Below are 27,398 nucleotides of genomic sequence, written 5' to 3'. Positions count from 1 at the left end.
CATCCTCCCTACATTTCTCTTTCTCTACCCTCCTGATGGTTCCTCTAGCATTTGAGAATTTCTTAGAGGCTTAGTGCAGATAATAGCACTCTTGTAAAGCGTTGAAGCCTCCCTTTTTATACCCCACGGACATATGTATGCTATGTAGCTGTGGCATGCTCTACCTTGCATGTGAAACTGAACATATCTAACACTTAACTTCAGAAGCCTGGGTGACCTTCACTGTTTGCACTAGTGAAACTAATTAGCTGAAGTACAGAATGTGCTTATCATTGAAGGTTCACTGATACATAATATTTAAAGGCGTCTAAGAAGTCCTTGGTCTATTTTTATTTAACATGCTTATTTCACTAAATGGGCTAACCCGTTATCTCTCTTTCTTCATTCTCAATTATATATATATATGTAACCCTAATTCTAAAACAAGGAAGTATTTATATTTCTGTCCTTTCTCTTCTCACAGTTATCTACATCTAGCGGAAATTCCGTGGCTTCCACAAAAGGAATCCGTTCATGTACACTCCAATGCTCTTTATAATCACTCATAGCGATGCTGATGAGCCTGGTTGGGGAGAAATCTAAACTTATGTAAACTGAAGCATACTTGTCAATTATTTCCACCAACTAAAAAAAAAATTGTATATTTATTTTGGGTTTCCTTAAGCTGACAAGCCTGCTATTTAAGTCAAATAAGATATTACCAACCATGCTGAGACTCTATTATCTTGAACCCGCCTTTTAACTGAGATGTTGGTGTCATGAAGAGGATGTTAACCAGGTAACTGGCATTAGAGATAAAGATGACGGGCATCCTCCCCTCTTCTTCATTTTCATCCCTGGACCCTCTTCTTCAGATAAGGGGAAATCGCAAGAGAGTTTCCAAACTCTCTAAAACCACTTGCAAAATGGTCAACCGAGGTTGAGGTTGTAAGAGAAGGTGAAGTCCATGATGACGATGGTACATGCGTGGTCTGTGCGCGTAAGCAAGTTCGTTGAAGATTCCTCCTCGATACACCAATTCAGAAATGATTATTATCCATAACATTTGACTGGATATATAAAGTTTTCGAGCAAGCAGAGTAATTGCTTTGAATCTGGCGTTCATATTCTATCATCGTGTGTGGAAGAAACGAGAGCTTTCGCCAGATAACGCGTAAAAGCATTCATACTAATATAATAATCCAACAGTACAATCAGAAATAACGCGTTCGAGCTTTCGTAAACGCCATACCGACGGCAATGTTTGTCTGTTTAAAAATATAGACTCTGACGAAAACGATGAAGATGACGATGAAGAAGATCATGATCTCACCCACGCAAGGAGTTGACCGAGTAACTGGTCGATAGAGCTCCTACTCTTTTATCGCGATTCTGAGTTGGGTTTATAACATCGTGAACTCGTAGGTGAAGAGAGAAGAGGAGGAAGACCAAGGAGCTGATGATAAGGGTGAAGATGACTATCTTTGTTGGGTTTTATCTCGTCTTTATACTACCTCTCTGCGCCGGTCAAAGTCCTTACGGTTTCCGGTGTACGCTGAGGCGTTCTTGCCAAGCCTTCGCCGGATACATGCCCCAGAAGGAGACGACATACGAGAGTATCGCAGCACTGTTTGGAGTGAACTCCATTTACGATCTTTACGGGGCCAACGGGATCAACGAGACCACTCCAACGTCGACGAAGGTTACGGCGAACACCACAGTCAGAGTCCCGTTCGCGTGCGCCTGCAATAACGGGACGGGAATCTCCAGCAAGGGTCCGGTTTATCTGTTGAAAGAAGGGGATTCGCTTGAAAAGATAGCAGGCGAGACGTTCAGCGGTTTAGTCACGGCACAGCAGATAGCCGCTGCGAATAGCATCGTCAACGCCTCTTCCGTAGTAAAGCCTGGAGAACGTGTTTCCATCCCCCTTCCCTGTAGCTGTGGTACAGAGGAGGTTGAAGAGCCGGTTCACCTGGCTCATGTTGTAAGGGAGAAAACCTCCCTCGCGGAGATTTCCAGCATGTATTTGGTGTCGCAGGCGTCGCTGCTGAGCTTGAACAACGTCTCTGATCACAGCAGCTTAGCGGCTGGACAACTCCTCGACGTCCCCCTTCAAGGTGAAGAAATTATCAACCATCTATCTTTCTATCTATGTATCTATATTTCAGTCTGCGTCTTGATCTATCCATCTTCCTGTCTATCTATATTTGTATATCTGTCTGTCTGTATGACTGTGTTTCATACACAGCCAAGAATACATATTTATAGATGTGGGTAGTTCTATCTTTGCATCTATATTTGTGCCTTTGTATTTATATCTATTTACCAATATATAAATAAACATAGATATAGATATACACAGGGACATAAATATTTGTAGAGATACATTTATATATGTGTGTGTGTTTGTGTCTAAATTTCTGTCTGTGCATATCTATTTAGGTATCTATCTATATAGAGCGGCATATTATATTTATTTCCGTCTCTCTGTATATCAATCTAAATGTATATTTCTGCCCGTGTATGTCTATCTATCCATCTATCTTTTGTCTCTATTTATTTATATGTCTAGCTACTTGTCTTTTTGTCCGACTATCTCTCCGTCTAATTATCTTTGTTTCTGTTTATGAATGTATAGATTTGTCATCCATCTATAAACCAAAGGATCCATTTGTTCTACATGTATTTATTTACTCCATTTTTATCTTCCTTCATTTCCTTATTTCTGGCCTTATTTACTCCATTATTGATGTATTGTACTTATCACTTTCTTTCTATCCCTCTATTCTTCTCAATCAGTCTCTACATTTATCTCTCAGCCTGTGGCTCGTCGTGGATTCGAGCCATCTCTCCAGACGCCGGTCTATTTGTACCCGACGGAAGCTATGCTTTGACAGCACACAACAGCATCAAGTGTTCTTGCAATTTCCCTGGGGTAGAGTGAGTGTTTTTTCCTTGTTTATTAATTTGGTTCTTTTCAAAGACAACAGAAGAAATCAAATGAAACTTATCTTTTTTTTTTTCTCAGGTTGTTCTGCATGCCCTCCTCTGATACAGTGAAGAACAAAAGCTTGGGAGGCATCATTCCGACGTGCCCCGGCGGTCCCTCTCACAGATATGGCCTCGACTTTGGAGTATTTTACGTGGCCGAATGTTCTATTACGAGGTGCGTCTACGCCGGCTATGACGAAAGAATGATCTGGACTGCCACAATAACTCAACGTTACAACGATTGCGGTAGATTATATTATCTCTCACCGTAAGTTATAACTTTGGAACGTGCGTCTGAATTTCTCAACCATTTATTGTTATTGTTTCCCAGATGATACACCGGATTCAAGTGTGGGAGGAGGATCATTAGCCTGGAGTTTTCGGCTGAGCTTCTGTCTCACAATCCTTGTGTTTTTCCTCGGTTTCTAGTATTATTATCCAATGATACAGCGTTGTGTTCAGACTTTGTTTTTCCTTTATCGAGATGTAGGAAAGTATTATTGTTTATGGGAATTTAGAATACGATTAGCTAATAAGAAATTGACACGTAATAAGATTACTCAGACAATCCAAATTTGTGGTTATTAGACCAACTTATTCCACTCTCCTCTCCTCTGGTTAAAGATGATCAAAGCTGGGGCCCACCGCTAGTTCTCTTTCAATATTCTAAATTCTAATTTCCATATCACTGTTTTCATTTTAAACTCTTCCATGTGTATAAAGAGTACTTTAGGCATTCTGGTTTACTTGATCAGAAGGGGTGGGAGTTACTTTTGGTGGTTATGGGACAGTGTCTAGGGATTGTATTTGTTAATAGACTTGATATGTTGAGATACTATTTAATTTGGGCCTGATATGGCCTTTTTGTGACTCAAACCATGTGACATGGAAGATCCCAAAGTTGTTATCGGTTACTCGTAATGAACAAAAAACTGTGAGGTATTCCTATATTCCTTTTAAATAGTATTAGGGCATGCATTCATAACTTGAGTTGACATGTTAAATCCATTATACTGACCCTACCTATTTGGGTATTAAAAGAAGCGACAATAAAAAGTTGTTATATTTAATATAATTAAGTAGTAATTAGTGTTTAAATGGCTATGGGTATTTAGATAAATAAGATATCCAATGAGATATGATATAAGAAGCAGTCTGAGAAATACATTATTCTCCCTCTCCCTTTATAGTGTCTCTCTATTTTATTACTCTCATCTCTTTTCTTCAAAAAACAATTACTCTCATCTCTTAATTAAAAAAATTTCTGCTGCCTATCTTAGTATCTCATTTCCTTATAATGCTATAATATCTCTAATATCCATAAAAAAATAAGAATCATAAAAATAATACACAAAATATACCTTATACTATAAATGTATTACTTTTATCTTTCTTTATTTCCATCTAACTCTAACAATCCATTCCTACTTAATACCAATCTTCTCACTTTTCTCTATTTCTACCAATTTCTAACAATCCATTCCTACTTAATACCAATCTTCTCACTTTTCTCTATTTCTATCTAACTCTAAAAATCCATTTCTACGTAATACCAACCTTCTCACTTTGCTCTATTTCTATCTAACTCTAAAAATCCATTTCTACTTAATACCAATCTTCTCACTTTTCTCTATTTCTATCTAACTCTTACCTATTTCTACTTAATACCTTTCTTCTCACTTTCGCCCTCCTTTTATTCTGCTATATAAGGAATTCCTCTTATTTTTCACATTATCACTTTCTTATTCCTAATCCTAGCTCAAGCATTACTTCTATATCTGAAGGCCAGCCCCTTTGGTGAGGACCTCATTCACAATTAGACATGCTTGAATGAGTTTTATAACTAAAACTTTTTGATAACGGCAAGTTGAATTTACAACAACATCAAATTTACACCCTAATTTCCCTTCTTCACTAAACAAAAAAAGGTCAGTTGCAAGTTTAAGTTTGTAAAGAATAGTGAGTTAGAAAATATATCACTCATATTTGCAATGGCTAGTTATACATGATCTGGGGCCTTAGTATATTGAGTGTATACATGCGACATAGCATGCCTGAAACCTATTGCGCATGATATGACCCCAGTAATACTACTTGCATGGCTCTTTAAGCTATTCATTCATATTTTTTCATTTTCTCTCTTTTTATACTTTAATACCAGCATAAAAAATCTCAAATTTATGCCGCACAAAAAAGGAAAACCATTATAAATCAAAAATATACTTACTGGATTTCATTCATAATTCTGATACCGGAGCTATCTTATTATAAAATATACATCTAGAACCATCTGTTTAGGCATGAATGTGAATATGTGGAAACTAAATAATAAGATACATTATACTAAAACTTTTTATGAATGTAAATTTGAGATATACGATATGACACATGAGAATACGCACTTAACCACTGCCATTCTAGGGGTTACAAAAATGGGTCCTACATATTGCTTTTGTTATTAACTTGTGTGGTCTAACAGAAGATGGGGATGGGGGGATTTGATCACTAACCATGAAATTATGTTCAAACTTTGGCCCAAGATATGAGAAAAATAATCTTGGTCCTGGACATTCTGCCTTCGCCTTCCATTGACTTCTGATTTTAGGTCATCAGATCTTTGCCTTCAAGTGGTGATTGATGCCTCAATACAACACTGTGGACAGAAACTTGTTTACATTCCATTCAATTTAATGAGAATTTCATGGGACATTTCATGAATGCCCCCATGGGATAACTCCTATGTTGGCTAAAACCGAGCGATATACATTCGGCCTTTACCGTCATCGTTTTATAGTTCACTTCACACCTCAGTCCTAAATATCTTAAACCCTAACTGTTATATTATTATCCTGGCTTTCATGAATGAAATAATAATAAAGTGCATGTAATATCAAAAAAATCATGTAAACTGAGATGTAAATATTTCGCATGCGGAATTAAATGGATGAATGTTTTCATTGAGCAGCTGTAAGGAGATCTCCATGAATGGAGGCCTGACCATATTAGGCCAGAAACTCTCTTAAATAATTGCGGACTTGATATGTCCAAGAGGACTCGGTAGTGACAACTTCATACGGGTATGTCTCGCATCTTACTATCAAACTCTAACTCAATTACATGCACAAATTGAAATCAGAATAGATAGATTGAGTCACGGCGCAACCGTATTTGTTGAGCTTTCCAGGCATGAACAAGTTGATTTTACAGAAAGTGGTGCGGGACGTTGATTGGAAAAGTCGATGTACTGGCATTGGCCTATTTATTTGATCTTATCAAAATAATAGTCTGAAAATAGGCAGATCTTGACAAGTATGATAGATTTCATGGAATGATCTGTCAAATCAATAAATTCACAAAGAAATTGGGCCCAGATTCAAGAAATTCATATAGTCTCCGGTTCAATGACACATTATAGGCATCCATATCGTTCCACCATTTGAATATTTGAGAGATACATTTGGAATAGTATCCTCGTGGACAGGTTCTGCAAGAACCTCTCTCGTATCAGCGTTAAGCCTTTTTATAGTGAAGGACATGAAAGAAAATTTTCTTCCATGGCATTGAAAAACTAAAGCAAGTGGTGCATGAGACGTTATTTTAAGACTTCCACAAAGCTAGTCGCGGCCCAGAGGATGTAAGGATAATAGACATTTGTTGATCTGAGTATTACATGTCTTTATTTTCTCTCTCTTGTTAGCCCATTAAGGGCCCTCTCTAGTCAACCCATTAGGGCTTCCTATAAAACCCTGTAATCTCTTTCATTTGCTATCAATAATTGTTCTTTTTTTGTTTACATGGTATTAGAGCCCTAACCCTAACCCTAATCTGGGTTTCCTGGGCTCGACCTTGCGCTCCGATCTTCGGCGGTTCTCACGACCGCCTGATCTCGCGCTCCGGTCTCTCGCCGTCTCGCTCCGGGCCTCCCAGGCGCTCGCCGTTCTGACATCCACCGTCCCAGCGTCTTCTGCTCCGGCGCCCGCCGTCCCGGCCTGCACCGCCTCGGCTCGCGCCCTCCCGGCTCGCGCCGCCCCGGCTCGCGCCGTCCCGGCTCGCGCCGCCCAGCGCCAGCGTCCGGCGCCCGGCGTCAGCGCCCGACGTCCCGGCTCCCACTGTCCCGGCTCCCGCCGTCCTGGCGCCCGACGTCCCGCCGTCCCGCCGTCCCAGCGCCCGCCGTCCCGGCGCCCGACGTCCCGGCGCCCGACATCCCGGCTCCCACCGTCCCGGCTCCCACCGTCTCGGCGCCTGCAGTCCCGGCTTCTCGTCGTTCCAGCGCCTTCTGATTGTGGTCTACTCTGCTTTCATCATGACGAACCCGGTTGTAGCCCAGACCTCTACTATTACGCCAGACTCGACGCCGGTATCTACGTCACATGCATCTGCGGTGCCTCTCGAGCCCGAGAATTGGTCGTCCTCCTCTGGACCATCCTCTTTGCCTCGGATGCCTCCGGATGGTATGTTTACTGGATTCAATCTCCTGCAATGGCGCCAGTACGTCCAGATAACTTTAAAAGGGCGTCTCATGCGCCATCTTCTAGAAGACGGACCTTCCCGGACCGATCCCAAGTATTATGACTGGCTGGACGTTGAGGGGGTAGTTCATCGTTGGCTCTTGGACAGTATTTCACCTAGTGTTAAAGGTGAATTCATGTCTCTAGAGTCGGCTCGGGCGGTCTGGGAAGCAGCACTTGAGAGCCACTCCAAGAAGCACAACATTGCGACTCTGTACGAATTGGTACATCTGGCTGTTAACCTGCGTCAAGGGGACCGGTCTATCATGGAGTACAGTACGGAGCTCATTTCGTTGTGGAATGAAATTGACTACTACATGCCACCCGACCCCCATTCGGTGGACCGCCAATATACTCTTCAACTTCGGGTTTTCCAGTTTCTTATGGGACTGAACCCGGAATATGAAGTTGTACGGGCTCAGCTTATTCATCGGGAGACTGGTCCTACCTTCAAGGATGCGCTCCACAGTGTGCGGGTTGAAGAATCCCGCTTTCTGCAGGCCCAGAACTCGGCTTCGGCACTTGTAGCTTATTCCTCTTCGTCTGCACGCCCATCGTCGACTCCACCACCCGGCTCTTTGCCACGTGGTCCGACGGCTCGGACGGAGGATTCTCCAAAGGGTGATCCTTCGCTGTTTTGCAATTACTGCAAGAAGCGAGGTCACTCTAAGGAGACGTGCTACAAGCTTCAACGGAAACGCGCACAACCGAGCAACCTTGCTGCAGCCGCCTCGTCCGTGTCCCCCCCGGGTCAAGTGCCTATGCTGTACGATCTTCCCCCGACTAGTGCCTCGCTCGCTAGCTTCACTCCGGAAGAGATGGAGCGTCTACGCCGCTTGCTTGATCCTCCAGTCGTCGGCTCATGCTCCTTGGCCCACGCAGGTATGTCCACCAGTCTTCCCACACCTACATCCCCTCTTGGCCATTCTTTTTCCTCTTCCACTTGGCTTCTTGATTCCGGTGCCACTGCCCACATGACCCCAAATCCTCGAGCCTTTCAAACTTATGCACCCGTTTCTGGCTCCTCCAAAGTTAAAATAGCCTCCGGCGATCTTCTCACCGTGGCGGGTATTGGTCGTGTGGCCCTTTCCTCTTCTATGCATCTATCTAAAGTTCTTCATGTTCCTCGCCTTACTCATCATCTTCTCTCCCTATCTAGCCTTGTTCGCAACTTGAAACAAGACCTTACCTTCTCTCCTAATTCATGTTTTTATCGTGATAAGGTGTCGGGGAGGACGATTTCCATTGCTGAGGAGCATGAGGGGCTCTATCTTGTTCGTCCTTGTTCGAGTTCTCTTGCTTTTGCTGCTGCGGCAGTTTCCCTTTCGGCTTCCCACGAGCGTTTGTGGCTTCTTCATCGACGTCTCGGCCATCCTTCTTTTGCTACTCTTCATCGTCTCTTTCCTAAACTCTTTCAAGGCCATTCTGTAGACCGTTTTGTTTGTATTGCTTGTCGAATTGCCAAACATCATCGTACCACGTATCCTATCTCGTCTTCTCATTCTTCGACCCCATTCTCCCTTATTCACACCGATGTGTGGGGGCCTTCCCCTATTCATAGTACTTCTGGTTCTCGGTGGTTATGCATCTTTATTGACGACGCTACTCGATTCACGTGGGCATATTTCTTGAAGAACAAATCGGAGATATCTCGTGTCATTCCTCAATTTTACTCCATTATCCAAACTCAATTCTCTATATCCATTCGTCGCTTCCGCTCCGACAATGCTAAAGACTACGTTAACACCACGTTAAGCACCTTCTTCCAAGACAAAGGCATTATCCATGAAACTTCTTGTCCCTATACACCACAGCAAAATGGCGTTGCCGAAAGAAAATTCCGTCACATCTTTGAAATGACTCGGAGCTTTCTCTTCCATATGCATGTGCCCAAGTATTTTTGGGGGGAAGCCGTCTCCACCGCCATCCATCTTCTTAATCGCCTTCCATCTCGAGTGCTTGACTACTCCACTCCCATTGACCGTCTTCAGCATTCCTTTCCAACTCTCTCTCTCCGAACTCATCTTACTCCTCGTGTATTTGGATGTGTATGCTATGCGCCCAACCACCAACTTGGTCATGATAAACTGGATCCCCGTGCTATCAAGTGTGTGTTTGTTGGCTATTCTTCCACCCAAAAAGGCTATTTATGCTATCATCTACCCTCTCGTCGGTTCGTCGTCACCAAAGATGCCACGTTTGATGAATTGCTTCCCTACTATTCCTCCTCCTCTCCTGAACCCTCATCGTCCCCATCTTCCTCCGATCCACTCGAATTCCTCATCCTCGTCCCTCGTCCCTCTTCACCGGCCTCGCCCGCCGTGTCTCTGCCTGTTGCTCCTCCAGCAATTGTGCCTCCCGACCCGCCTTCGGCCGCCGTCTCAGTCCCTCCTGTGGAGCCTCCTCCAGTACCTGCTCCTACGCTCGACCCTTCTGCTAGACCTTCGATTCCTCCGCTCCCTATCCGTCGCTGCCCGCCTGAAAAATGCTATGGTATTACCCTTGCTCGTCGCAAGCCTCGGCTTCCTTCTTCGTCTCCTGCTGCCCCGTCTACCTCAACCTCCACCCCTCCTGCCACCTCCTCATTAGCCGTGCTGCCCTCTTCCCGTTCCTCTCCCCTCTATCCGTTGGCGGAATCTATCTCCTCTCATCGCCTCTCACCCTCTTATCATGCCCTTCTCACCTCCCTTGATGCCACTTCCCTTCCCAAGACGGTGGACCTTGCCCTTTCATTTCCGCATTGGCGTCAGGCCATGGCGGAAGAACTTCATGCTCTTGCTCACAATGAAACGTGGGATCTGGTTCCTCTACCGGCCGGGAAGCATCTCGTGGGTAGCCGTTGGGTGTATGATGTGAAGCATAATTCTGACGGTTCTATTGAGCGCCACAAAGCCCGAGTTGTGGCACAAGGGTTCACTCAGAAACATGGCATTGATTATCAGGAGATCTTTGCTCCCGTCGCCAAGCTGAATACTGTGCGGATCTTATTGGCCCTTGCTGCGGATTGGGGCTGGATTTTGCAACAATATGATGTGAAGAATGCTTTTATGCATGGAGAGTTGACTGAGGAGATCTACATGGCATTACCTCCTGGCTACACTTCCTTAGTGCCATCGTCTCCGCAGTCTGTTGTCTGTCCCCTGAAGAAAGCATTATATGGCTTGAAGCAATCTCCTCGTGCCTGGTTTGGTCGTTTCACGACGGCCATGCAGCGTCGTGGATACCGTCACTGTAATGGTGATCACACCCTTTTCTACCGCCATTCCACGTCAGGGGGAGTCGCTATTCTTCTTGTGTACGTGGATGACATCATTATTACGGGTGATGATACGATGACCATTACTGAGCTGGCTATGTATCTCTCGTCGGAATTTGCTATTCGCCATCTTGGCCTGTTGAGGTACTTTCTTGGCATAGAGGTGGCCTATTCTTCCAACGGGATCTTTATTTGTCAGAGAAAGTATACGGTGGACCTTCTCTGTGAGCTTGGAAAAGAGGACGCCAAGCCTGCTTCGACACCGATTGATGCGAACCATCGACTTGGTGCCGATGCGGATGAGGAGCTTGCTGAGCCTGGCCCATATAGAAGACTTGTGGGAAAACTGCTTTATCTCACCCACACTCGCCCGGACATTGCATATTCAGTGGGTGTTCTGAGTCAGTTCATGCAGACTCCTCGCATGAGCCATTTTCATGCTGCTCATCGTCTCCTCCGTTTCCTGAAGGGCACCATTGGTCGTGGATTATTGTTTCGTCGCCATACCGGCCTGCGTCTTGAAGTCTACACCGATGCAGATTATGCCGGCTCTGTGGTTGATCGTCGGTCCACATCTGGGTATTGCACCTTCTTGGGCGGCAATCTGATTACTTGGAGGAGCAAGAAGCAGAAAATGGTCTCTCGATCGAGTGCTGAAGCGGAGTTCCGTGCCCTTGCGCACGGTCTGTGTGAAGCACTTTAGATTACCCAGCTTCTTCGTGAGCTACGGTGTCCAGTTTTCTCTCCTGTCCAGCTGTTCTGCGACAACAAATCGGCGATTAGCATTGCTCATGACCCCGTTCAGCATGACCGTACAAAGCACATCGAGATCGATCGCCATTTCATCAAAGAGAAGCTTGAATCGGGAGATTTTTGCACGCCTTATGTTCCGTCCGCTGAACAGCTTGCAGATATCTTCACCAAAGGGCTTCATGCCCCTAGGTTTGAGGAGCTCTGTTCCAAGCTGGGTGTGGATAACATCCACGCTCCAGCTTGAGGGGGAGTGTTGATCTGAGTATTACATGTCTTTATTTTCTCTCTCTTATTAGCCCATTAAGGGCCCTCTCTAGTCAGCCCATTAGGGCTTCCTATAAAACCCTGTAATCTCTTTCATTTGCTATCAAGAATTGTTCTTTTCTTGTTTACAACATTTTTAGTAAAATTTACAGAGAAAAAAAGTTGAAGTTCTAATCCCTTGGGCATGACGCATGCCACCGGAGTAAAAATAAACTTTCTGATTATAATAGCTTTAATGTCGTTCAGGTAAAATCTGACTGAACTAGGTCGACTGATGCAAAAAACTTCATAGAAATACATAAAGAGCACATCTGATGAAAGCTCTTACTACGGGCTCACGGATGACGATGAATTTATCATCCTCATTCCCAAATTTATAGTCATGTTTTCTTGAAGGAGACGAATGACATGATGATGACGAAGCGATGACGAGGAATGATGGGGCCATGACAAATTCATCATCAAGAATATTCAAGACCATCATCCGCATTGTCATCGTCATCGCCGTCCTCCATTGTCCATCATTATTGTTCTGAACAAATAACCAATATTTTGTACCAATATTGCTGGAAGAAATGATCATCCATAATATTTTCAATAAATCATAATCAAAACCAAAGGAAAAGGGTAAAACCTTCCAATGGTTCAGTTCACTCTGACATTAGTATTCCCATAACCAGTCTTCTGGCCCAGTATCGTCAGTTGCTCCACAAACTCTGACCCGTCAAGAACCTCCGTCGTCCCATATATGACATGCTTAGCCGGCAAAGTCCGCTGGGCCAACTCCAACAAGCTCCTGTATTCAATATAGTTCCCACCACCTATCATGAAAACGATGGCCTCCTTAAACGGCCCCTTCAAATGGGCAGAAGATGCAGCTCTTGGAGACCTGGGATCGAAGGAAAGGTATGTTTCGATCTCAGGGTTTGGCTTCCCTTCCATCAATGCCTCAACTATCCTCGTCAGCGCTAGCTGCCGCTCGCCTGAGAGAAGGTTCTTCATTCCTGCTGTAACTGCGCTGATAGATTGACCGTAGAGTTTCTCGGCCCAGTCCACAATGTTGCTCCTGCTCGACGCCGTTGCCGAAGAGGCAAACGATGCAGTAAGGGACTTGATCTTCTTCACATATTGAAAGGCAGATATGTCCACCTCGGACATCACTAGAGCTTCTTCTATCTGCTCCAATTCCGACACTGGCGTAGTTTCCATGGCGAGAAGATAGGTTATCGCAAGCCGAAGCTTGTCTGTCTTTGTGCCTTTCCCCTTCAGAAGACCCACCAAGGCGCTCCTGTCAACATTTCCCTTGGATAGCATGTCATCTTCGAGAGTGCAGTAAGTATCCAAAGACCTCTCTTTAATCTCTCCCAAAAGAACAGTGGCTATGTTGGTATGCTTGTCAATCATCTTCTTCCTTTCAGTGAGTTCAGGAAGGGAGTTGACAGCGTTCATCAAGTGTTGGGTGTTACCAATAAGGTCGGTGCCATGGAACTCGGCCCCATCCTTCCCACCAGTCCTGCGGTTGACCTCGTCAACATCCTGCTTGTACTTGCTCAGTTGAATTTCAATCTCCTCTGCAACCTTGGGAAAGGGTGACCAGCTGTTTGAGACCCAGAACTGGTCAGACTCGTCCAATTCATAAGACTTTGCTGCCGATTTCTCCCCTTGGACAGTAACTCTGTTGAGCTTCAGCGCAAGAACATCATGAGTAAGCACCCTGTAACTCCAATCGTGCTGAATTCCAACAGCAAGTTCAAAATTCCGGTCGAAAAGACAGAGAACAGGACGTTGGAAGGCACTGCTGAGATTGCCACCTTCGTTGAAGAGGTTGTTCTTGACAATCAGGTGGTCACGAAGCCGGGAATCGAGAGCTGACGCCACCATTTCTGCCGGGCCGCCACGAGCGCATCGAATGACAGGCACAACACCAAGCGTGGCAAGAACACAGAAGAGACCCGCAGCAATCTTCTCAATGATAGCTTCAATCTCAAGATCAGTAGCAGAGGGATCATTGAGTTGGATGTAAGTGTCCCGTTGAGCCAAAGAGAAGAGACTATCTTCCAAAGTCACAAATTCGAGGTACTGGTCAAACAGCTTGGAGATTCTGTGAGCAGACTCCGCTTTGAGGACCCCAGCCGCGAGATCTTCCAAGAGAGGTCTCGGTATTGATGAAGAGAAGTTAAGGTGGAAGCTCTCATACAGTCCTTTGGAAGCGTCAACAGCGATCCGGGCTACGTTAGCAGGCGTGGGCTGCACGAAATAGATAGCGGGGACGCCAGGAACAGCCTGCCTCTCCTTGTCGATCACAAAGTAGAGCGTAATACCGTGCTTGCGGAGGTCCTTTACGTGGATCAGAGGCGAGAGAACGTCCCTGCAGAAACGGTCCAAAATCAAGATCTTGTATGCGTCTTCGCTTATCGCGCCTGCATTTGGCGGCTGGTTTAGATTCAGCAGCCTCACGATGCAGCCTGGAAGCATGAGAAAGAACAACTCTGAGAAATTATGCCACACGAGGACTACTTGATTACAAAAAAAAAGCAAAAGAAATTCGATTAGTCTGGAATGAGCGAATGAATTGAAACCTAGTTAAAGATTCATCACCAAAAAAAATTTATCTCAAACTCAATTTTCTCGATCAGTACAACAAAGATGGAGAAATCAAAGACGGAAAGCGAGGAGACGTCATACTCGTCTGTTTTTGCCGGAGATTGAGGGATGTCGCCATGGAGATCTTTGCCTGCACAATTAGGGCTCACAAAGACTTCGAAATCTCGATCTTGAACGAATTTTCCAAGCCAGAATTCCCCCTCGATCGAGCAAGAGCAGCCTTCTTCCTCGCCCCTTCCACGCGATTCTGGATCTGTATGACTGTAATCCCCCTTCATTCCCTCTCTCTCCAGCAATTTATAGGCTACCAGGCGGACCCGTTTACCCAAGTCGGTTCGGATCCTATCTCCGTTAAAACCCGATACCCGATATCCGAGACAGAGATGACGCGTTCGTCATCGTCCCGTCATCAGAAGCCCTCTTGATAGTCATCATCTTCGTCCCGTCATCAGAAGCTCTCTTTCATAGTCATCATCATCGTCATCGTCATCGTCATCATCCTCTCGTCCTTATTGACAGGGAGCTATAGTTCCGGATCATCCGGGACGTGGACAATGGACGGGACGAGACAAATTTTGTCCCGTCCCGCATCCAAAATTTTGCAGATTCATCCGAACTGTCCTGCCCAAAAATTTGTCCCCGGACGAAATAGTTCGTCCACGTCCCGTCCATGCCAGTTTCATCCCGTCTGGAGAGAACCGTCCCAAGGTCCCTCGTCCCGGACGAAATATCCAATAAAAATAGTTCCAAGGTCTGATTGAATTAATATGGATTTTCCAAGTTTTTTAGGGAAATATGGAGGAGAGAGAAAGCAGAGGGACATATGTACAATTACTTTTGGGGGGCGTCAGTTTGGGCGCGTGAAAAAAGCAGGGACTTTGATGCAAAATGTCACGGAATTGATTTAGTGATGCCGAGTGGCAAGATCTCAACTGTCGGAGGCGAATCCAACGGATTTTCGTTCATCCCTTACCGTCCATCGTCTAAGACCTCCGGACGGGACGGTTTCTTCGTCCGACTGGATGAAAACCGTCCCGTCCAGTCGTCCCCGGACAAATTTTCGTCCTCGTTCTCGTGATGAGGCTGACAATTACATTATTTTCCACGTGTCAACCAACCCACCACTCTCGGCGAGATCACACTGGACAGCGGACGGGAAGGATCAGAGCATTAGCTGCCGATTCGTAGAGGTATTTATTTTGTGCAAAACAATGAAATGGATGTCTCTGCCATTTTGAAGAACAAAAAAAAAGGACCAAGAGGGGAGTTTGACCAGTCAAAAGCGCCAACCAGGGAAACCGTTGACTCTAGAAGACCTACCCGTTGACCTGCTTCGCCGCGGTGCCCTCCGGCAGAACCGCGTCACGCGTCTCCACCTGTCCGTCCGCCTTGGGTATGATCAGCCCGTACCCGCCTTCCTTTCTCTTGTACAGAATGTTGATTTCGCCTGCCATAGCCAAGATAATATCAAGATAATGTTGATTTCCCAATTGTGCTAAAAGCTATAGCTGATAGCAAGGGTGCTATTTTCATCTTTAAGCAGGATGTTGTGGTTCAACAGTTTTCATTTTTATTGTTTTTTTTGCTTACCCGTTTCGTCATTTCTGAATCCGTAAAAGTCGTGGTCAAGGTTCTCCAGCTGCTCCATGGCCTCTGCCAAGGTCAACGGGGGCATTTCGAAGTACTTTGTTCTCACCACCTGCAAACATATGCATTATTAGTGGTTATGTAAATCTAAATGAATTAATAAAAAACAAGGGGATATTTAATTCTAAACGGGTCATCAATAATTGAGATCAAAGCGAATAAGCCCGATCAGTCGAGAAAGTGGAAATCTGAGAAGCGAATGCAACATTAAATGAGAAACGTTAGATTGATTTTCTGCTTAAATTATTTATTAAGATGCTATTTTAATCAATGGCTGATAAAAATTCAATGAATTTTGGCAGTAGAATTTGAGTCCAAAATAATCCGGGACCACAGAAAAGATTTTACCCTGACACAAGAAAAGAAAGAAATTTCAGTGAGAAAATCCGAATAAAAATATAGTATAATTTTTTTTTGAGGCTTTAAAAAAAAGCTGAGAAATTATTCAATTTTAGAGGACACAACTCTGTAAAATGGCAATTTAACCGACTAAATGAATACTATGAAAACCATCCGATGCAATATTTTTAGGAAATTGCGGCAAGTTTATGCTAATGCTTATGCGCACCTTTTGTTTTTTAAGGCTTTAAAGCAAAATCTGAGAAAATAATATATTTTAGAGACTCAACAAAAAACTCTTACTACTAAGTAGCTCAAGCCATAAAAAACATCCACAAGCTATGATTTTCAGATTAGAATGAGAATCTGATCACAATGTCCTCCTAATGTGAAAAACGCAGAAAGTTCATAGTTATGCTTATGCAAAGACACACCTCATTTAGAATATCTTCTTCCCCTCCCTCCGGCACCGTCACCACGACATCGTCTTCTTCCTCTGGTTCACTAACATCAACTTGAACCTCGGCTTCCCGAACCTTGAGCCGGTTGAACCCCTTCATGTGACGGCCATGGTCTGTGTCCTTCTCCTTGATCTTCCTCAGCTTTCGCTGTATGATGTGGGCTGCCATGTCTATGCTCCCATAGATCGTCTCCGAGTCCTCCTCTGCTCTCACAACCCCATGCTTCTTGCTGAACAGAGTCACCTGCCATTTTATAATCAAGCGTCTGATAAGAACCTTGATCTAGGCTCGTATCAGGAGGAGAGTAGAGGACGAGGATTGTAGAATTTCCCGCGGTAGAGAGGTGAAACGGGAGTGATAAGATGGGTCGAACAGAGGGGGTAGAGGGGTCAACCAGGGATGAGCCAGCTGAAGATCCGGTGAGACGATCACAAGGATAGGGGATCGTTGACGGTCAAGGGGACGGGACCGAGACGAAAAGTATTGAGATAGTGAGCCAAGAGGCCAATCTTACCTTCAGTCTTGACTGCCCTCCTCAAAGGAGGGTTATACATATTTATAATAAAAGCAAGCAATCTACCCTAAGCATGATAAGACTAAAATGCACCTAATGGACTAAAATGCCTAAGATACCATTGGGGGTACAGGATAGTATCAGCGTCACAACTAAATATGGTTTGGGGACAGATGACTGGTGACGACAAGGGATGTACAGAACAATCTTTTTGAAGAGGTAAAAAAATAGTCATCAGTTCTGGAGACTGTTGGTCCACTTTGTCATCAGTCCATTTGTGTTGTCTCCTTCGTTTCCATTTTCGGAGTACAGCGATGGATGAATGGATGACGAAGATGCAGTGGAATGGATTTAACCGGAGATGGAACAGACCAGAATCGATATAGATGTACTTAGACAGATACATTATACATTTATCGATATAGACATACATGTACATACACATTATTGATACAGATGTAGGTACAAATGAAGAACTATAGATACATAAATGTTGAGACGAAACTGCAGATTTATACATAGAAAAAAATTGATTTATAGATAGATATGCATATATAGAGATGCATACTAACAGAAAGAGATAAAAAAATATATTGGCTTTAACATCATGCATAACTGTGATTAGACATGCACATAAAAATGTTCAAGATTAGTTTTTAACTTTTTAAGAAAAAAACCTTGGTTTTCCCCCTGTCATCCTCCATTGGCGTCGTCAGTCATCCAGGCTTGACATCACTGTCCAGGTCCGTTGTTTGGACTTAGAACGGATAATTGATGACGATAAGCGACCGAGATGATGAACTGATTTGAATTATTAGTATAATTATATTAACAGATATAAATGAGATATATATTGGCATTGACATTGACATGTACATGCACAAATCCAATCAAATATGTATCTAAATCTGTGCATAAAACTTTTAATAATGTAAAAAAAAAACTAGTTTTTCCTCCACATCTCGTCATCTGAAATCAGTTAATCCTCCCCAGACATCGTCATTCATCAGCTAAATTCGGACCATTGATGGGATGACTGATGAAGATAATGGAACGAACTACTGAAGGTTCTTCATCCACCCACAAACATCACATCAGAGTTCAAATGGCAGAAAGGAAATGGCAGAATAGCTACCTCGCAACGGCGGAGCTTGGGCCCTTTGCCACCAATTTCCCCTCCTCGAAGGGATAATCTTACATCGACCTCTCTGACAAGATGGCTGTGCTTCTGCACCGATTTCCCAAGTTTATCTTCCACATGCTTCTTCACCGCTTCCGTGAGCTACCCGAGAAAAACCCAAGAACAATCAACCACAAATCAGGCGGAAAAAAATCCCCATAAAAAAAAACTAAAATTCCACCTCTAGATTCTTCCCCTGAACAATCAAGCGCACAGAAGACAGCGCGCCGTCCCACGACATGCGAACAGCGGAAACCCCCTTCTTCTCTTGAGAGAACGGTTTGGGCGCCGATCGGAGCGGAAGAATCGAGACATTGTTGAGGAAATCAGAATGCAGAACGGGTACACCAGCGGGTGCACCTCCGCGATTGATACTCAGATTAGAAGAAGAAGACGAAGACGGGAGGGAAGATGAACGCGGGTGAAGGTGAATCTGCGCGCGGAACCCGGTCGCCGAAGCAACCGTCGCCATTTTCGCTCTACAAAGAAAATATCAGATTTCCGGGTCACTCCCAATGAATCAAATCTGAAGAACAGCAAGAACAGCAAGAACAGCAAGAAGATCAAGAAGAAGAAGAAGAGATTTCTACGCGTCAACGAGAGAGAAGACTGGTAATACTGCGGGCGCTTTGCTGTGGACGACTGCCGGACTGAGAGTCGAACATTATCCAAAACTATATTATATCCCGCGCGATATTTGATTTATAAAATACATTTTTGCCAGAATAATTCGCGAAACATTGTTAACGGGCTTAGCTCGGGCTAGCGCAGAAAAGTCAAATTCAGCCCAACCGGCTAAATATCTTCACTTAAACGGACTGAACACCCGGGCACGAAGAACATGCGCACCCAATCAGAAACCGTCAGCGGGACTAATTTATAACAAACGTAGGACTACGTGCATTGCGCCAAAGATCTTTATCGAAGATATTTTTCGCGGCCGGGAGTGAGCAAGGAAGGCGAGTGGTTAAGACTGTGCCATGTCAGCTGGGGCCCACCGAGATACTTGCTGACGTGTCACCTCCCATCCCTGGAGATCGAGGAGAGAGAGAGAGGAGGGGAAGATATTTTGTGTTTCTTCGACGTTTAAGGGAGGAAGATTGAGGAGGAAGTTTACATTTTTCGGGAGCGGGGGAGGAGAAAGTTGGAGAGGAGACGCGGGATTGATCTTCGTTTTTCTTCGAGGAAATCGGGCGGAGTTGGTTGAACGAGTGATTGATTCTTCTGTGCTGGTTTTCTGAGGTTTTTTTAGCTGTTTAGGGTTCGATTTGGTGTCCTGTCGGACGAGTTCGAGGTCAGCGGGAGGGGATATGGGTGAGATTGTTGATGCGGCGAGGGAGAAGAAGGAGGTCGATGGAGGGGGAACTTACGTGGAAGTCGTGAAATGGGATGCTTTGTTGCCGAAGATGGTGCTGAGGGTGTTGCTGGTGGAAGCTGATGATTCGACGCGCAAGATCCTCTCTGCGTTGCTTCGGAAATGTGGCTTTCGAGGTTAAATTCTGTCTGTTTTGTTTTTGGTTCTTGTTGCTGAAGCATTTAGCTTTTACGCGCTTGAGAAGTCCTTCTGAGGTTTAAAAATTGCTACCGTGGCTGAGATTCTCGGATTTTCTCCCAAGAATTGTCGTCATCACTAGAAATGGAACTTTTTATCAATTTTTTTGTAATTTTGTAAAATTTCAGATGATTATACGCCATTCGTAGAGGACGTTTGTATTTTCATCGCCCCTTTTTTTTCTCTGCGTGGTTTCTTTTGGTGAATCGATCTCCTCCCCGGTCTTTACTTCGGTTCAATGAAGTTTTCAAGTCGTTCCTACATATTTTTCAGCCAAATCGACCCATTTGTATTTTGAAATTTCATCTTCCCTGGTTTAGTTTTCATAAATGTTCAGATCCTCTAGCTACCGATAGCGTATCTTGTACGTCTTCTTAAAAACTATTTCATATGTTTTTGTTAATTCAATTCCATTCTTTATCTTGAATTTCATGTTGATGTAATAAAAAATTGCGAAAATTTCTTCGTCCTCTGTCCAAACAGTTTCTGCGGCTTCTGATGGACTGGAGGCTTGGGAAATACTGAAAGAAGAAGATAATAGGATTGATCTTGTCTTGACCGAAGTGGAACTTCCCAACATGTCTGGATACGCACTTCTCAGCATGATTATGGAACGCGAGAGTTGCAAAAGCATCCCTGTCATAAGTATGATTTGCACAACCTATCATAATTTACCTTTCATTCTGACACTTATAGCCCAACTTTTTACAATGAATTCAGTGATGTCGTCGCGTGACTCCATGAACATGGTGTTCAAGTGCATGTTGAAGGGGGCAGTTGACTTCCTCGTCAAACCCATGAGAAAGAATGAACTTAGAAATCTATGGCAGCATGTTTGGAGGAGGCAGTTGGTGGGTTTTTACATCTTATCTACCACTCTTAAATCTGGAACTTTTATATTGATGTTATTTGATCCTTTTTCCAGCCAAGTGAAAGTCCTGGAAGTGCTTGCGGACAAAAGAAGGCCGAAAATTTGGCGTTCTTGCCCAGTGCAGCCAATTCCGAGTGCAATTCTGTCAGCAATCATTCGACTGAAGACATGGATTCTAGCCATGAACAAAGAGAACGCAGCACCAAAGGAAGTGATACCCAAGTAAGTTATTTCTGCAGGATAAATATCAGTGTGTTATTAAAAAAACTCTATTCAAATTATTCATTGTATAATGTTATTTATGCCTTGGGTTGCAGAGCTCTTGCAATAGACCGGATACGGAAGCTGAAAGTGTAAAAATGCTCAGTGTTTGCGGTCAAAATGATTTAAAACTAATAATTTCCGGTGATGATCGGAGACATTATGCTTCCGATGGAGGTAACATCTTGCATCTTGACCCCTCAACCTAATTTTATTCCGTGGTATTTATTTTATTTATCATCTTAGATAAAGAAGGCACTAGCGACAGAGAAACTTTGAGCCCTCGAGAGGATCATGGAACCCAACATGACAGAAATCAGCATCATCTCCACAACAGTTCTGGGTTCAAAAGATGCCGTGTGCTTCAAGCCGGATTGCACAGAAGTCAAACCATAGATGTTGACGAAAGCTGGGAATTCAGACCTCAGCTTACCCCTCCTTTCAGCAAGTTTGAGAGCAAAGTCGACAAGTTAAACCACTCGTGTTCTTCGGCATTTTCCTGGTAAATTCTCTTCTACATTCCCCACTTCGATTATTAGTGCATTGTCAATTTCAAGTTAAGGTCTTTAACATTTTCTTTTGCAATTCGATTGAAGTTCCTTTCAAGTCAGGATACCGAGTCATTAACTATCTCGTAAGTTGTTAAATAAATTTTATTTTTTATTCCATGAAAGTTTCATCTAGTTTAAGCTACAAAATCATAGATACCTTCCACCAAGGGATTTCTTGCTTTCTCAATACCAAAAGTTTTTGTTTTTGTTCTTTTCATAACATCAAATTCCATCTTAAATCAGGGAAGTGAATCATTTCTTTTACAGTAAACTATCAAAGAAAATAACCTGCTAAATAAATTTTGTTAATTGACAAGAAAACTATCTGTTGCTCAGGTACAGCGCCAAGCCATTGGCGCCCACGGACCAGCTGGCAAAGAACAAAGACCAAGGTTCAGACCGTGGCTCGATGTTTCTGGCCCTCTATGAGCCATCTGGCCCAGCCCAGAAGCAAACCCAGGACGACCAGACCTCCGGCGGGGGCGGCAGCGTGGTCACCAGCGAGAACGGAGCCCTGTTGGGGCCATCTGCTCAGAGGGAGGCGGCGTTGACCAAATTCCGGCTCAAGAGGAAGGACAGGTGCTTTGAGAAAAAGGTCAGCAAACTGGTCAACCCTCTTATTCTGATTATTTTAGCCTATCTTGCTTGGTTTTCTGAGCTCTAGTAATGTTCTTCGCAGGTTCGTTACCAAAGTAGGAAAACACTGGCTGAGCAGCGGCCACGTGTCAAAGGCCAGTTCGTCCGGCAGGTCAAGCCAGGTGTTTGACCTTGTTTTATGGCAATGTGTCTGCCCGGTTTGTCGGTTGACTAACTACATTTTTGTAAATAGAGTGTAATGTAATTTTATGCTCTGTTTATAGTTTCTGGCTGCATTAGCAGATGATAATGTTCTTGGTTCATGGGTTATTTTTTGATGGGCCCCTTGGGATGTATTTGCTGGAACTCTGGAATCTGGATGACAGTAATTTTTAGAAATAGTGAGAAGAAAAACAATCAGGAGTGATGGAAGGGAGGAATGTAAAGAATGAATTTCTAGAAATGGAAAGTGGTTTTTTTTGAAACTGGGGAGTAATGGTACCCATGAATTTTCTTTCAAAACCGAGTTGCTGAAAAAAAGATATGGCACATTTTTTTAAAATCAAGGGCTCTAATCATTGACTATAATGTGCAAAACATTATTCTATTATTTTCAAAATTTATTCTTCAACAATATTATGCAGTCGTAAATGCTTATGTAACTGAGAATGCGGAGGATTGTTAGACTCAGAAATTGATAGAACTTTTTAAAACAGATGGTATCATATAGTACACATCATATATCTATACACCTTAGTAAAATGGACTTGTAGAAAGGAAGATAGGGTACATTGTTGAAGAAGCAAGGGCTATAATCATGGGTCTCCTATTAAAAAAATGAGTTTGCTTTGTCATCAATTAAATCTGGAAAAATATCCCAAACAAAATATATTTGGATGGGCATTTTTAGTTCATAAACATAATGTGGGATTGTTTTGTTCATAAACAAAAGCAATTAAATCATGTTTTGTTTGTTCTGACACCAAAAATGGTTTAAATTTTTTTCTCCTTATCTGAGGGATTGTTTTGTATATTAAGATGTTAACTTTCATTAGAATTCCTGTATTATCCTGATAATTGCTACAGAGAACAGTGTTGTGCCTCAAACTCAGGGATCCACGGCAAATATGGATACAAAGATAGATTAAATGTGATCACACAATATTTTATAAACATTACAAGTGTTGAAAGTTACCAGTTGTATTAGTTTATGTAGACAACATGATTGTAACTGGCAATGATGGGGAAGAGATAAAAACCTTATGTTTTCGATTGTCTCAGGAATTTGATGGGAAATATTTAAGCCTTTTGACTTAAATATTTCCCATCAAACACCGCACAGGGGTTTGTGCGATGGTCTGTCCGAATAAAATGAACAATTCACACAAATTCGCACAAAAAGAACCAATAGACAATTATCCTTCCAACCAGGACATCATGACTGGGCATGATTCATGATCGATAAGCGATCACAAGCGACTCGATCGATCACCGACCCCCAAGGCTTGATTATCGTCCTTTATCTTCTCAGCGTCACATCTCGCTCTGCCCACTGCGCGCAAAGGAGGGAGAAAAGGAGGATGGAAGGGACGATCCGGTGCCCGGCTAACTACGTTCCCCTGTCGCCGATCAGCTTCCTCGAGCGCTCAGCAGTCGTCTATGGCGACCGACCATCCGTCATCGACGGCCCCCGCCGCTTCACCTGGTCGGAAACTCGCGGTCGGTGCCTCCGTCTGGCCTCCGCTATCGCCCACCTCGGCGTCTCCCGCAGAGATATCGTCAGTAAAATTTCTTTCTTTCCCCTCCGATCATCATTTAGCTTCTTCGTTTCCTCTTCATTCATCGTTAATTTTTCACCTCTTCCTCTCCGATCACCGTTAAGCTTCTTCCTTTCCTCTTCATTCATCGTAATTTTTCAACCTTTCCTCTCCGATCATCGTTAAGCCTCTTCCTTTCCTCATCATTCATCGTTACTTTTATTCGTTTTGCTCTCCATTCATCGTTAAGTTTCTTCCTTTCCTCTCCGATCATCGTTATTCTTCATCCTTTCCTCTCCATTCATCGCTAAGTTTTCCGATCATCGTTATTCTTCTTCCTTTCCTCTTCATTCATTGTTAAGTTTCTTCCTATCCTCTCCGATCATCATTTTTTTTCTTACTTTCATCTCCATTAATACTAAAGTTTCTTCCTATCCTTTCAGATCACTGTAAATCTTATTCCTTTCCTCTCCATTCAGCGTTAAGCTTCTTCCTTTCCGTTGTCATCGTCATGTTTTCTTGGATTTCTGGGCGTTTTTGGTTATCGGTGTCTGCTCATCCAATCATTTACATGGCACTTATCACCGAGTAGTGTTCTGGGTTGATACCCTTGTTTGTATGTTTGAGAGAGAGAAATACATGGATAGAGAGAGAGAGAGTGAGAGATAGGAATCGGAGGGAGAGAGAGGAGAAAAAACACAAGAGGGAAAGAGAGAGACAGATAGAAAGAGAGAGAGAGGAAGAGGGAGATATGGGGGAGAAAGAGAGAGGAGGGAGGGAGTTGGAAAGAGAGAGAGAGCTATCTCTACTGAATAATCGATACAATTTAGGGCGTTCGGTGAGGTGAGAAAGGGTTCGTTTTCTCACCGATTGACACGATCCGAGCTTCCTTCAACAGGTGGCCGTGCTTGCCCAGAACGTCCCCGCGCTGTACGAGCTCCACTTCGGGGCGGCCATGGCGGGGGCGGTCCTCCTCGCCCTGAACACCCGCCACGACTCCGCCATGCTAGCAACGCTTCTACGTCACTCCAACGCCAAACTCCTCTTCGCCCACCGCCCCCTCCTCGACGTCGCCGTCGGCGCTCTGAACCTTCTCGCCGACGCCAACCCCCCATCCTCGTGCTCATCGCCGATGACTCCGAGCCGAGCCCCGACCACCCAGAGTACGAGGACCTTCTCCAAAGGGCGGACCGGGGCTTCGAAATCCGCTGGCCGGCGGACGAGTGCGAGCCGATCGCGCTAAACTACACCTCCGGCACCACGGCCAGGCCCAAGGGCGTCGTCTACAGCCACCGGGGCGCGTACCTCAACGCCATGGCTTCCGTACTCCTCTTCGAGCTCCCCGCCACGCCCGTCTTCCTCTGGACCTTGCCCATGTTCCACTGCAACGGCTGGAGCTTCGCGTGGGCGCTGGCGGTGCAAGGCGGTGCCAGCGTCTGCCTCCGCCAAGTCTCCGCCGAGGCCGTCTTCCACAGCATCGAATCCCACGGCGTGACCCACCTCGCCGGCGCGCCAACCGTGCTCAACATCATCGCGGCCGCGCCCGCGCCGCGGCCGAGCCGGCCGGTGAGCGTGCTGACCGGCGGCGCGCCGCCGCCCCCGGCGGTGCTAGCGCGGATGGAGCGGCTCGGCTTCCGCGTGGCGCACTCTTACGGGCTGACGGAGACCTACGGGCCGGCCACGGTCTGCGTTTGGAGGCCGGAGTGGGACGCGCTAAGCGAGGCGGAGAGAGCCGAGCTCAAGGCTCGGCAGGGGGTGCACCATCTCGGGCTCGCCGCGGCCGACGTGAAGGACCCGGCGACCTTGCGCAGCGTGCCCGCGGACGGTCGGACGGTCGGGGAGGTGATGGTGAGAGGCAACACGGTGATGAGCGGGTACTTGAACGACGCGGCGGCGACGGCAGCCGCGCTCGGGGAGGGATGGCTGAGAACTGGGGACCTCGGCGTTCGCCACTCGGACGGGTATATCGAGCTCAAGGACCGGGCCAAAGACGTGATCATCTCCGGCGGGGAGAATATCAGCAGTATTGAAGTGGAGGCGGTGCTGTTTCAGCACCCGGCGGTGGCGGACGCCGCCGTGGTGGCGAGGCCGGACGAGTTCTGGGGGGAGACTCCCTGCGCCTTTGTGACGCTCAAGGGAGGCGCTGGCGAGGTCCGGGAGGAGGAGATTATCGCCTTCTGCAGGGCTCGTCTGCCTCGTTACATGGCCCCCAGGACCGTCGTCTTCGGAGATCTGCCCAAGACCTCCACCGGCAAGACGCAGAAGTTTGTCCTCAGGGAGAAGGCCAGGGCCTTGGTCGGCAGCAAGCTTTGAAACCCGGACTTTCTCCTATCCAGAGGTTGATTGATTGTCGGTTGTGGGGGTTCCTCGGTGGGAGGATTTGTATTGAATCGTGTCTCCTTCTCTGCTTGCTCTTGGGGTCTGCAGAGAGAAGCAGTCGAGCAGAGATGATGCGAGAGAGAGAGTACAGTGAAGAAGATGAGAAACTGATAAGAAATGGGAAGTGAAGAAAAAAAAGGAGTGGAGAAGAAGACTTTCAGATGAGTAGCAGAGAAAAGTAGAAGAAGAAACTGGGAGAGTAAAGAATAGAGAACACTATATTGCTTGAGAACAGGTTTGCCTCCTCGTAGGTTCAGAGAATATGGCAGGTTTGTAATGTGAATGCCCTTGTGCCTCCTCCTCTGTCCTTGTGCCTCTTCATATCATCACCAATAGATGACTGTATCTCTTCAAGATCCTTTACTGTACTCTCTCTCTCTCACTCAATATCTCTTCAAGATCCTTTACTGATGTATCTTTAACAGAAACAAAGTGAGAGAGGTTAGAGGAGAAGAGAGAGAGACAGTGAGAGAGAGAGAGAGTACAGTAAAGAAGATGAGAAATAGAGTGAGACAAGGGTAGAGTAGGAGAGAGAGACAGAGATAGAGAGAGACTAAATACAGTAAAAAAGATGAGAAATAGAGTGAGAGAAGGGTAGAGGAGCGAGAGAGAGAAACAGAGATAGAGAGAGACGAAATACAGTAAAGAAGACAAGAAATAGAGTGAGAACAAGAAGAAGAGAGGGAGTGAGAGAGAAAGAGAGTTGGGAGAAGAGGGTGAATACTAATACCCTCTTATCGTTTTTGACATCTCGGCGGCACTCAAAGGCACCAGTATTCCCTCTATAGAAACGGTATCCAAATTTTCGCACATGTCGTGCAAATTTTCGCTGGCACAAAACCACCTGTGCGATGTGCCGTACTAATTTGCTCGTTAATATAATAAGAAATAACTCCTTATTTCTTCGCTCCCGCTCGTGAACTCGCGCCTCATGCCATTTTTTTGAAAAGATATT

At 44.9% G+C, this 27,398-nt stretch overlaps 5 protein-coding genes across 9 annotated transcripts; 3 read left to right on the top strand and 2 right to left on the bottom strand.

Moving 5' to 3' along the window:
* Positions 1-1,277: 1,277 nt before the first annotated feature.
* On the top strand, positions 1,278-3,475 carry LOC144715149 (chitin elicitor-binding protein-like). The gene is made up of 4 exons (XM_078590047.1): positions 1,278-2,096; positions 2,799-2,919; positions 3,008-3,216; positions 3,302-3,475. Exons 1-4 carry the CDS (start codon positions 1,439-1,441, stop codon positions 3,397-3,399), a joined length of 1,086 nt encoding a protein of 361 aa, XP_078446173.1. The 5' UTR covers positions 1,278-1,438; the 3' UTR covers positions 3,400-3,475.
* A 2,018-nt stretch (positions 3,476-5,493) lies between these two features.
* Positions 5,494-14,640, bottom strand: ATSLY1 (Sec1/munc18-like (SM) proteins superfamily). Of its 5 annotated transcripts, none has more exons than XM_078589557.1 (3): positions 14,437-14,640; positions 12,386-14,216; positions 5,494-5,623 (listed from the first exon to the last, which is right to left on the bottom strand). In XM_078589557.1, the coding sequence occupies exons 1-2, from the start codon at positions 14,471-14,473 to the stop codon at positions 12,397-12,399; spliced, it is 1,857 nt and encodes a 618-aa protein (XP_078445683.1). In that variant the 5' UTR covers positions 14,474-14,640; the 3' UTR covers positions 5,494-5,623; positions 12,386-12,396. The 5 variants fall into 5 exon arrangements, with proteins under 5 accessions (XP_078445683.1, XP_078445680.1, XP_078445682.1 ...); XM_078589554.1 differs by lacking the exon at positions 5,494-5,623 and adding an exon at positions 6,013-6,454; XM_078589556.1 differs by lacking the exon at positions 5,494-5,623 and adding an exon at positions 6,022-6,225.
* Positions 14,641-15,525: 885 nt separating this feature from the next.
* On the bottom strand, positions 15,526-19,234 carry LOC144714853 (30S ribosomal protein). The gene is made up of 6 exons (XM_078589642.1): positions 19,087-19,234; positions 18,678-18,975; positions 18,452-18,598; positions 16,776-17,045; positions 15,946-16,054; positions 15,526-15,802 (listed from the first exon to the last, which is right to left on the bottom strand). The coding sequence occupies exons 2-6, from the start codon at positions 18,966-18,968 to the stop codon at positions 15,672-15,674; spliced, it is 948 nt and encodes a 315-aa protein (XP_078445768.1). The 5' UTR covers positions 18,969-18,975; positions 19,087-19,234; the 3' UTR covers positions 15,526-15,671.
* Positions 19,235-19,600: 366 nt separating this feature from the next.
* On the top strand, positions 19,601-22,673 carry LOC144714851 (two-component response regulator-like APRR9). The gene is made up of 8 exons (XM_078589641.1): positions 19,601-19,987; positions 20,532-20,693; positions 20,769-20,899; positions 20,974-21,141; positions 21,237-21,357; positions 21,427-21,682; positions 22,068-22,326; positions 22,411-22,673. The coding sequence occupies exons 1-8, from the start codon at positions 19,807-19,809 to the stop codon at positions 22,495-22,497; spliced, it is 1,365 nt and encodes a 454-aa protein (XP_078445767.1). The 5' UTR covers positions 19,601-19,806; the 3' UTR covers positions 22,498-22,673.
* A 1,151-nt stretch (positions 22,674-23,824) lies between these two features.
* On the top strand, positions 23,825-26,473 carry LOC144714850 (butanoate--CoA ligase AAE1-like). Its single transcript, XM_078589640.1, is given in 3 exon segments — positions 23,825-24,085; positions 24,963-25,170; positions 25,173-26,473. Coding segments are annotated over 3 exon segments (1,611 nt in total). The 5' UTR covers positions 23,825-23,887; the 3' UTR covers positions 26,378-26,473.
* Positions 26,474-27,398: the final 925 nt, after the last annotated feature.

The sequence above is a fragment of the Wolffia australiana genome, chromosome 18 (genome assembly GCF_029677425.1).
Source record: "Wolffia australiana isolate 7733 chromosome 18, ASM2967742v1".
Lineage (NCBI taxonomy): Eukaryota > Viridiplantae > Streptophyta > Magnoliopsida > Alismatales > Araceae > Wolffia > Wolffia australiana.
This window is presented reverse-complemented; position numbering and strand designations above follow the sequence as displayed.